Consider the following 11,094-nt stretch of genomic DNA (forward strand, 5'->3'; position numbering starts at 1 on the left):
CTGTCCATGATCTACAGCACCATGTCCGTGACCCGCTACAGACATGTGTGAGTGACATCAGATCCTTTTTCTTTATTGACTGTCTTTGGCTGCAGAGGACAAAACAAAGGACCTGAACCAGGAACAGGATAAGAAGCCATTACCCCAACAGAATTTATGCAATGAAAAAAGGTGCTACAGTCCCCGAGCAGAGGAGGCAGACAGGAGCACCGAACCACAGGAGCTACCTACATTCTTCAGCTTGGCGGCTCTTGCTGAGGTAGCAGCCATGGAGAACGCTCACAGGTAAGGAGTGTGGCATTTGGGCCTCCACGCCCTACAGCTGTTCGAAAGAGCTAAAGCACACGCAAAAGTCTGAGAAAAGTATCATATTCACACACAGAGTTGCTGATGAAGGATCAAAGCATCTTAAACTTTATACTGATGAAGGTTATACACCATGTAGGTGAGCAGTCTTAAGACTATCATCGCCTAAAGTCTGTTTACAGACTAATTCTGTCACAGGAAATGCAGCTAAAATACTAAAAAGTCAATCGTGTAATATTTCTGTTGTACCTATTAACCCTAAAAATCAACACACTCTAATTAAAGGGCTCAGGCCCAGAGTCCGGTCCTTATGGCCAATGTGAGAAGCCACACCTCCACCTAAAACCTCATACTGTGTTCACACCGAACCCAATTTGTCCAAAAATGTTTTCATAAACCTGACGTTCCCACCAAGTGTCGGAGAAGCAACAGTCCAGACTTTTTAGCTTCATCACTACATGGAAGTATTAATTGTATATCTTTGTATCTCGTAAACGATCAAATTCTTTACCAAAGTTCAGATATTTGAGCTCTGGAAACATTGTGAAGCACAGGGAAATATTTGCCGTGCCACATGAAAAGCGCTGCTGCTAGACCGCCGAGCTCGACACTCCAAACGCTCATTGACTTAACGTGGAAGCTGAACGCCCCTGCCACGCAAATCCCATTCGATGTGAATGTAGCTTTAGTCATAGCACCCTTACGGATGGGTACGGGGGGGGAAATGGGCATCCTATGGTGGCCCATACGAGATATCAGTTACATTTCACCTGCCCACCCCGTGTGTGCATGTACCTGTACCGCACTAACAACTGAAGTGTGGTGTAAGGGCACCATTCAGCAGCATCGGCTACATATCATCAGTATGTGCAACTTACTAATACTTCATGATACACCTACCACACACGCACAACAGTGGTTCCATTTTCATAACATCCCTTTAGGTTTCTGCACGAGCCTCAAGGGAACTGAAAGACTCACCTGCACCTGCACTCCTGTCCATGACCCTCTGCTGCCTGAAGGACACACTTTATATTGAGAGAATGCATGCAGCAATTCTGTTTCACGTTTGTTTTTTTGTTGGGGGGGGGTGTACAAAGTGTGCCTGTCACCTGTTAAGTGCTTTGTAATGTCCTGTTTCAGAGGCCAGAGGAGCTTGGCTCCGAGTCAGAAGAAGGAGCTGGCCCAGACTCCGGTCCTCATCTCCTGCGCTGATCAGTGAGCGGCTTTTGACGGGATGAGGGGGGGCACCCGGACGGCAGCAGAGGCGCTTTCACGTCCTCCTCATCGCTTGCCGGGGAGGGATCGAACAGACTCCAACTTCCTTGTTGCAGAGAATTCGCTTGAGCTTGGATCCTTTGGAGGCGAGGGGGGATAAAAAACAAAAACCCCTCCCCAGCTCCTTCTTCTCCCTGCTTGTTGGTGTCTGTGTGTCCTTCTAAGCCTTCCTTTGGTTTCAGTGATAGGTGTCTTTCTCACGGGACAGGAGGCTTTTCTAAACTGGGCGTATATGAGGTACTTCTCTACGGTCAGTGTGTTACTTACAGGGGGGCCACGGTTTTATTTTGGAGGAGCAGTCCTTTATTATGAAACAAAAACACTTTTTAAAAAAAAGAAATCAACAAAATACCTTTAAATACTCAATCATCCCATGTCGGGAAATATTTATTTTTTGACTTAAACAGTCTAGAAGTCGTGTCTTTGTTGAAAAAAATTACTTAAAGATTACTTAAATTATTGTATTTTTTAGGTGGTGACATTTCTTCTTCTGTCAGCTAATCTATGCACATGGACTATTATAAAAATTATACATGTCAAGTCGGACTGCTTTCTGTTTGTAATGAACTGACTGGATGAGTATCTCATACAGCCAAGCTCCTGAGATGGTCCCTGGGAGCTAATGTCAACGCCCCGCGGACGCCATTTTTTAAAATGTGGAGTTAAAGAATCTTTTCCAAGGGAGGCGGGCGGGGGACACACATTAGTGCGCTTGTTTTTCTAGAAGAACCCAGGTTTTTTTGTCACTTTTTTTACCTCACACACATGCCTGCTGTAGAGCTCCCTCTTCCATTCCCTCCAGCTTCAACCCAAAACCTCTTCACCAGGGTCAATTGTTGCTATGGTTCACTTTATGGAGAGAAATCCATTTAGAAACGCTTATTTTATATATATATATGTATACATATATATATATATATATATATATATATATATTTTGTTTTGCACCTCCCCTGTTGTACACTAATGCGGTTTTACTAGTTGAAGAAATCACGGGTGAGCTTTTCGTGTGTCGATGTGATGCTACTCCAATAGAGTATGTGGTAGCAACGAGTACTAATAGACTGAATGTGAAGACGTGTGCTTTCCCTGGCGTTTGCAGCTCGCCACAGCCGTGGGGGTTTGTGTTGTTCGTCCGTCAGCCGTGTGCTGAGCGCGTGCCTGCTCGCTGCGTGTGTGTTAGTGCGGATAGCCGGACAGACAATATAGCCTTAACTTTCCCCGTTCGCCGCCATAGTCGTCTCAGCCTCAATGAGTAGAAGCAGCTTTGATTAGCAGAATGCCATTTTTGTCTTGACATTTTGGATTATTTTGTTGTTGTTGTTGTTGTTGTTGCTTCATGTTCCTGCATTTTTGAGTAGCAGTTACAATCTTAATCTCCGTGTTGTACTTTTTAAAAATTCCATAAAACCTGCACTAAATCCTAGCTGAACTGTAATTTACTCGTGAAAGGCTAACTTCGTCGCACCACTGCCTGTCTCAGGATGAGCTGTACGTTCCCACAAGTTAGGTGTCACAGCTCTTCTAACGAAAAGAGCTTTTTTTTATTGTATTGTTATGTGAGTTTCATTGAAGTATTAATTGATTGTATTGAGATCAGATGTACTTTGGTTCCTCGCAGAACCTACAGGCATTTGTCGGTTCCTCCCATTAGCCTTCTGAGATTTGATTGCTCTCAGTACAGCTCTGCTCATATGTAATCATGTTTTTCTTTTTCCAGTATTTACAAACGTATATGAACTATCTTCTGTTTCTCTTTAGCCATTCCATGTTGTGGTGTGCTCTTTACCTTCAGAAGGCCAGAGGGTGGCAGTAAAGCTGTAGATTTATTGTCTTCCCTGAACGCCGGGAGGCTGGTGGAGGCAGGATGGCGAGCGTTCGCCTCCTCAGCCACCAGCCGCTTGTTCCTCTGTGTAGATCAATACTTTTTAAGCTACGACACGGGGAGCAGCTCCCTTTCGTTTGCTTTTCTTCCAGGCGCGTGCGTTTGTGGGGGGGTTGTTTTCTAGTGTTGCCTCCCTCAGTCCTGGATTCAGGCTGTCTTGAACAGTCGCCACCTCTGAGTGCGTTTGTGGTCACCTGGAGAGCTGAACTGCGCCGTCTACAGACGCACAAGCCGTTCAGACTCAGACTACAGACAAAGTGTTTTCTGATGCACAAATGGCTTGAGGAGTACAATGTTTTTTTTTCTTGAAATAGAGTATTTTCCTAAACAGAGACATGATATCCTGATCATGTGTTGTTTTTTTTTTTTTTTTTTTGCTAATCCTTGTGAGCTAATAGTGCTATACACCCAAGAAACCTACAAATCCTTGTTACACTTGAGCTTAAAATCTTAACAAGCTGCATGTTTCCCCGTTAAGCAAACCCACAGTCCATTTTGTGATCATGTAATTGAAAATAACTCATGTATGTGCGCGTGCTTTCAGATGAGAGGAAGTTGCATTACAGACGCTGTCATCCATGTAGTCCTTCGACTGAGGAGTAAAGAAATTGTCTTCCCAACCCCGAAACACAAATGTCTGCTTAAAGCAACCGAATTCCTTGACATTTTCCAAAGAAAAAGGAAAGGTGCACTCGCTGAGCACTTCATTAGGGACACTTTAATCAGCTGTTGGTTAACAGAAATCAGCCAATCACATGGAAGGGTTTTGATTAGTCAGATCTGACTGATTTTAAGTGGTTGCTTTTTTTTAAATTTCTTGTGACAAGGTTTTTTTTTTTTTTCTTGCCCAGCACCCAAACCTTCGCTAATTATGTTTACGTTTTTAAAACTCAAGAAGGTAGATCACAAGTTTCTCAACCATTTAAATGATGACATCATTTCAGGTCTGCTCCAACGCTCAGTTCGGAACTTTGTCGGCTCCCTTTAAAGCAGATCCGCTGCCATGTGATTGCCTGATGAAATGTCAGCTTTAAAGCCACACGTGTTCGCTAATATGGTGCCCAGTGAGCGTATATATGTGTATATATATATATATATATATATATATATATTCAAAGGAGCATTAAAGACAGCTAACAAAAGTGTTGTGCTGGATTTGTCAGGTTTTCTGAGTCTTCAGGTAATAAAATCAGCACAATTCATCCTGAGTTTCCAGTGGGATCGTGCTTTCTGGCAGCAAAAGGGCACCTCTTTATATATTAGCACCTTATGACCCAAACCAAAACGATCACGGACTTTATTTATATATATATTTATCTAAATATATATGAACTAAATCCATGTGTCCAAGAATCCAGTCATCAACAAAACCAAGAACAGCCATAGATGCATTATGCTTATCACCCTTCCACTTTTCTATCCGGGAGATGCTTATATACTGTTTAGATTCCTATATTAGTTACCAAAATGACTATAATACCCTTTTGTGCTAGTACTGTCTTCTTGAATGTAATCATTTTGTACCTGTATTTTTCTAACTCAGTCATGATTGTACTGTAGGTGTGCTGTGATGGTACGCTGCTCCTTCTGAGCGTTGTCTGCTCCCAGCAGCTCTCGTCGGAGGATTGCTGCTGCGCTCTGAACTCAGTGGCACACAGTGTGTGTGTTTGCGTGTGTGCGTGGGATGGGTCAGGAGGACTAACTGTACCATGTGAGCATCCATGATGAGACTGATAGCTGAGAGACTGTTACCCTCTGAGTGGTGGGCCAATAGCATTCCCTTGGTTTGATTCATCGTTTTTTTTTTTTTTATATATATTTTTTGTTTGCTTTTTCCTCTTTGCAGTAACAGTTAACATCTGTTCAGGGCAGTTTGTAAAACTCTATGATCAGAACTATTGAATGCTTGAGTTTCGTTTTTATTTATTACTGTTCCTTTTTCAAAGTTTCGACAAATAATAAAGAAAAGCGACAAAAAGCACAACTCAATATGCATCTGTTTGTACACAGACATGTAGAAGAGGATCTGCCCTTTACAGGAATGTAGACCTTTTGTTGTGACGATGTTCTGCTACATATTCCAAGTCTCTTTCTTCTGATATCATGTGCTTACTCTAATTTGTGTAATGGATGTGTGTCAAGTGTGCGCGTTTTTTTCCCTATTATTTGATGCAGCCTTGCCTTACTGGAATCCCTGCTAGTGTGGGACCCCTCAGCCAAACGTAGTCCTTCCCACAACTTTGTCATCACACTGTCTGCTGACACAAGTATCACTTCTCTAGCACCTATTAAATGACATCTAATACATCTGTCTACACGTGTGGTGTCTTTTTTAATCTGTTTTTGATTGAGCATATTTATTCTGGGAAATCGACATGTCACAGGAATCATTTGCCAAACAACGCCAACAAATAGCACTCAACTATTTACAGGTTTTAGGTATATTCCTACATTAATGACAAAGACTTATCTCACACGTGCTGATATTAACTTATTCACACAGACGGGTACACACAAGATTTGCATAACCATCAATAAACTGGTGTCAAGCCAGCCCTCTCTTCATTCCTTTTCTTGTTCTTTTTAAATATAACCGTTTTTTTGTTTTTTTTTAGAAAGTTGAAATTTTAAGATAAAACTTGTTTTAACCTTGTGTGCGTAAGTCTGCCGTTGATTAAAACGTAATTATCAGTTGTCAATCAAATCTTTACTAATGCGTCCATAAAATTCCATAAACCCGCCATTTCTGTTCTTTAAATCGAAAGCAAAAACCATTAGTTTGTTAACTAAATGATAAAATGCTTAATGTATTCAAATAAAAATAAATACATCCGAACGAAGTGGTGCTACGTAAAACATATTGGCGGCCGAAAGTCACATACCAGTACCATCATAACATATTATATGACGAAATAAAAAGCTTCAAATTTATGCTATAATAAAATAAAATAAAAAGATTTAAAATTGTTGAAAAATGTTACAGGGCATGTGGAACCATTTGTTCGGAACCCAAAACACAGCCGGACATATTAAAGTGACGCTCCCAAGCAGCATTTGTGAAAAGTAGCAAGATCGAGGTAACAATTTGTGTAAATCTTAATTTTTCACTTCTTTTAATACATTCAGTTTATTGCTTACCTTTATAACCGTTTTAAACTATCGGATAGTCGCCGGAAAACCTCCAGAACAGCGGCTTCCGCTGAATGCAGCCCTAATCAGGAACATTTAACAGAAAACTGCTTGTTAGTTAAATCAGGAGAGGAGGAGTGTGTGTTTCATTCATTTCCACCCAGTAATTAGAAACAAAATATAAGTGTGATATTTTAATGACTGATAAAAAAGCGGGGATTGTAACGGCTTTGAAAAGATACACATTGTTGTTTTTTCTGTTGCTTAATTATAGCTAATTTCGAAAATTTCTAACAAAACAGGTGAACTCGTGCACAACTGTTTAAAAGTAATAATCAAATCACTTTAAATTTATTGTTACATCATTGGATTTATTTACATGGATCTTTGTTCTGAAATTCAGTTTCATGATTGTCTGATAATTTTACAATGAGTATTTTAAATTTTCCCTCACAGCAGAAATATAAAAACTGATTGTAAAAAATTCCATTAGAACTTTGTGGAATTTAAAAAAACGTTTTCAAATGAGAATTATTTCTGTAGCTGAATGCTGGCGTCTGTGTCCAAGATGATGTCGCACGGCTTCAGGAGCAGCAAGCAGGACTTTATGTTTGGACCGTGGAAAGTGACGTCCGCCAAAAACCACATAATGAAATCCAAAGATGTGGAACGGTGAGATGCTCAGCCTAAAAACAGCTTTCTGAAAAATTATTTTTATTTCTCTCTCATAAGACTTTTTGGGATGCTTTTCAACTGTTCTTTTTTTTTTGTTACCTTCTTTGTCCCAGGTTAGGGGAGGAGATCAGCATGCCCTGTCTTCCAGAGATGCTGTTTGGAGACAACGTCCTGCGCATCCAACACGCAGACGGTTACGGCATCGAATTCAATGCCATCGATGCCCTTAAAAGAGTCAACAACATGGATGATGCTGTGAAAGTGGCCTGTGCTCAAGAGTGGCAGGAGAGCAGGCAAGCCCCGAAAACCCAATTCTTACCCACAATGCCTTTTCAAAAAGAACAGCGTGCACATTTTGTACGCAGTGTGGAAAAATACTTGGTTTGGAAAATCACAAACATGCATGAATTATTCATTTTAAAAACCATTCAGTTAATGTAGTGCTGACGTTGTATAGGTAAAAAACCCGTTCTGGCATTTCTACATAATAAAGTCTTACTGAATAAATACACAGCTGCAGATAATGGGATATTATTATCAAATATTTATAAATCTTCTTAATGTAAATCTCATTTCAGAGCGGATTCAGAGCACTCCAAAGAGGTGGTAAGGCCTTATGATTGGACATACACCACAGACTACAGGGGAACCTTACTTGGGGAGGAATTGCAGATGAAGGTTCGTATTTATTTTTTCTTTGACCCTTGTGCTATCCTAGGCACTTTAACATTGGGAGTTGGGTCATCTGGACCCACTAGACAGTGCTCTGAACCTTTTTTCTTCAATGATTTGTGATCTTCACTGGTGTCCATGGATTACATGAAATCTTTCCACCTTTATCCACCTTTGTCATGGTAGGGAGAACACGTCAATGGAAGGGTGGGGTCATCTAAGATAGCACAAGGGTTAACAGAAGATGGTTTTAGTGAGTTTGCTTTAATATTTTTTTCGCAAAGGTGACGGAGACGTCGGAACGAATCGACATGGAGAAGCTGAAAGCCCGCGAGAACATCATGTTCTTCGACGAGGTGTTGCTGTTTGAGGACGAGTTACACGACCACGGCGTCTCAAAGATCAGCGTCAAAATTGTGAGTTTTGTCCCACGCGGCCGTCAGAACTATCACATCCACCTCCATTTGGTCAACGCTTAGAAGTTTGGTGAACGATCAGAGTCGTGAACGCCATTTCCTGATCCAATCAAGGCTCTGCCACAACAAGAGCTTGTTGGAAAATAGTGAGAAATATTGACATTATTTTCCTCTTCATCCTACTGATTAAAGAATGCAAAGAGCAGATTAAGAGAAACCACAAAAAACTTTATTTTGCTAAAAATATCTAGACATGTAAGTTTTGCTTTACACAGATAAAAATCACAAAGTTGTAATTTTCAACAGTTTTCATAAATATGACAGCAGAAAATAAAAAAGGGAAAATCATTTTAAACCCTTTTTATTTATTGAAAGGCTTTTTAGAGACTGGCAGTAAAAAGAGCTTGTTTTAGAGAAAACAGATAAGAACCTAAGCTATAACTTTCTATCTGATTTACAATCAAGTACAAAACAAGCAGCGACTAATCCAGAAGGAAATCGTTCTAACTATGATGCAGTAAAGTTACGATCAGTGATAATGTTCATTTTAATGACTATTGTCTTTAATCTGGTTGATACGATGAATAATGATTATTTGTGTTTGTACTTATTTGACGTCAGAACATCAGTTGCCACAACCTCATCATCATGCAGACTTTTTCGAGCTTTTCACGCTAACTTTAGAGAAATTGACTTTAAAGTTTTATTTTGTATTTCTTGTCCCCTTCTTCTAAAGTCTTAGAAATAAAATTAGTTATTTCACCGCACCTGAAAAGATTTTCTTTTTTTAACTTTATCTCCAACGCAAAAAGTTTTTTCCTTTAAAAAAAAAAAAAAACCTTTAAAAAGTTAAAAGCAAAAAATGTGTGCATTGTTTAATGTAATCTCAATAGTTTTTCTATTCTTTATTGTAAATTTGGACATCGTTGGATCTTTAGTGCATAAATGTTTAAAAAAGTCTAAATTGGTCAGGTCATGGGTTGTGTGTGCTAATAACAATAAAAAAAAAAACACAAAAATAATTAGTGTTGTTGTGGTCTAAGTGTTAGGCAGGCAGGATATACTTAATGTTTCTGGAGTTCTTTAAAAAGAAAAAAACATCTTTTGTCTGCAAATATGTGCATAACTTTGTACTAATTTGTTTTTTTTTAATAACTGCAGCTAAATTGAGCCAAATTGGTTCATTTTTACACCATTCACCGCACCGTTTTTGCTGCAATTTAGCATTTAAAGACCCATTCGATCATCCCTTTCCCGTCACCCATAACTGAGAGCTCTCTGTTTACATGCTGTCCCACTAGCCTTTCAGCTACCTACCACCCTCAACCTAACATTACAGATGCAGCGATAATGGTGATCAGTATGGGAGCCATCCAGACGTTCAGTTTTAATGCAGATTCCAGCTCAGACGAGGAAAACAAAGACGCTCATGGATCTATTTGTCTGCAAGTGGCTGCATCAGAATGGAGCGGAGCAGGAAGCTTGTGACCCGACTAGCACATTTTCTACATCTCAAATTGGCTCTTTTTCAAGCTGCATTTTTTCATCTGCCCCCGATTCACAACAATTTTAACAAAGAAATACTCAGAAATACAAATTTATTCTTAATGTTCTTTAAACGTGTCCTCCATCATGAGAGAAACAACGTGCTAAAAAAAATAATTTTCATTGGAGTTGGTCTTTAAAGAATCTTCTTGATCGTTTATGTCTTTGGTGTTGTTGTTTTTTTATGCAGAGGGTGATGCCCACCAGTTTTTTCCTGTTGATGCGGTTCTTCCTCCGCGTGGACGGAGTGTTGATAAGAATAAACGACACTCGGCTGTATCATGAGGCAAGACGCTGTGAAGGAGACGATTCATCTGCAGCCGGAGTTCATCCTTTACAGTCAGTCATGGTTTTTGCTTTTGTGTTCCAGGCTGGTAAGGACTACTTACTACGAGAATTCAGCACAAGGGAAAACAAAATAGCAGAACTGAAGGTGAGAAATGACAAACTGTTATGTGAAAAAATATATATATATACAGTCTGAGCAATATTTCAGCGACGTCATTTCTAGTTTAATCAGTAGGAGTCCTTGGAAGTCACGCACGTTCCTGTTTTGTCTAGCACGTTCCCTCAGGAGTTTACGCGGATCCCAACGAGATTGCCCAGTATTTGACCCTGAAGCTGACGGAGTACGAGAAGCTGGAGCTTCCAGAGACGCAGCCTCAGAGTGACCAGGAAGAAACCATCCAGTGACCACCCCTCCATGACGTTTCCACTCATGTCTGATCATGTTTCAGCTATTCACATATGTGTACAGGGATACCTTATACAAATAACGCTGTTGAGGAACTCTGAAACTCACTAACATGCTTTTAGTTGAGTGGAACATTCTGTTTGTGTACAGCTAGTTGATTCTGGAAGAAAATCTCTGTAAATACGGCTTCTGTTTCTGTTTTTCAGGTAGAGAGTGAACACACTTTTTCCATTTCTTTTATCGTCATCTGTCTTTAAATGTTTGTAAATGTCAAACGCATAACCGCAAATATATCATTTGGGTTTTTGTGTGTTTGATAGATTTTTAACTTCTTGTTATAAACAGTCATGTTTTTTTTTTGGCTGTAAAAAAATATTTGCTATTATTAAAACTATCGTAGATTTTGAATGACATGTAAATCCCTTATTTTGTATTGTATGAGTGGCATTCTTCTGCCAGCTTTTAATAGTAAAAGAGAAAGTAGTGAAAAAAAA

General features: G+C 39.8%; 2 protein-coding genes across 10 annotated transcripts in view; both read left to right on the top strand.

Annotated features, from left to right (window-relative positions):
* bbx (BBX high mobility group box domain containing) overlaps nucleotides 1-5,776 on the top strand; it is a 34,503-nt gene extending 28,727 nt beyond the window's left edge. For all 8 annotated transcript variants that reach the window (XM_078931215.1, XM_078931214.1, XM_023962436.2 and 5 more), the window contains 2 exons: nucleotides 96-285; nucleotides 1,450-5,776. In XM_078931215.1, coding sequence (XP_078787341.1) covers nucleotides 96-285; nucleotides 1,450-1,528 — 269 coding nt within the window. In that variant the 3' untranslated portion in view covers nucleotides 1,529-5,776. The remainder of the gene's footprint in view (nucleotides 1-95; nucleotides 286-1,449) is intronic.
* Nucleotides 5,777-6,419: 643 nt separating this feature from the next.
* On the top strand, nucleotides 6,420-11,094 carry tiprl (TIP41, TOR signaling pathway regulator-like (S. cerevisiae)). 2 transcript variants are annotated; one of them, XM_004076387.5, is made up of 8 exons: nucleotides 6,420-6,546; nucleotides 7,142-7,270; nucleotides 7,387-7,566; nucleotides 7,852-7,951; nucleotides 8,230-8,361; nucleotides 10,097-10,192; nucleotides 10,277-10,339; nucleotides 10,468-11,094. In XM_004076387.5, the coding sequence occupies exons 2-8, from the start codon at nucleotides 7,146-7,148 to the stop codon at nucleotides 10,597-10,599; spliced, it is 828 nt and encodes a 275-aa protein (XP_004076435.1). In that variant the 5' UTR covers nucleotides 6,420-6,546; nucleotides 7,142-7,145; the 3' UTR covers nucleotides 10,600-11,094. The 2 variants fall into 2 exon arrangements, with proteins under 2 accessions (XP_004076435.1, XP_020564506.1); XM_020708847.3 differs by having other exon boundaries at nucleotides 6,463-6,546; nucleotides 7,167-7,270.

The sequence above is a fragment of the Oryzias latipes genome, chromosome 14, assembly GCF_053564925.1.
Source record: "Oryzias latipes strain Hd-rR chromosome 14, Olatipes_Hd-rR_3.1".
NCBI classification, from domain to species: Eukaryota; Metazoa; Chordata; class Actinopteri; order Beloniformes; family Adrianichthyidae; genus Oryzias; species Oryzias latipes.

Coding starts and splice junctions, on each gene's coding strand:
- tiprl (XM_004076387.5), top strand. CDS start 7,146: ATGCTGGCGTCTGTGTCCAAGATGATGTCGCACGGCTTCAGGAGCAGC. Junction 7,567..7,851: donor CAAGAGTGGCAGGAGAGCAG/GCAAGCCCCGAA, acceptor ATCTCATTTCAG/AGCGGATTCAGAGCACTCCA. Junction 8,362..10,096: donor CAAAGATCAGCGTCAAAATT/GTGAGTTTTGTC, acceptor TTTTTTATGCAG/AGGGTGATGCCCACCAGTTT.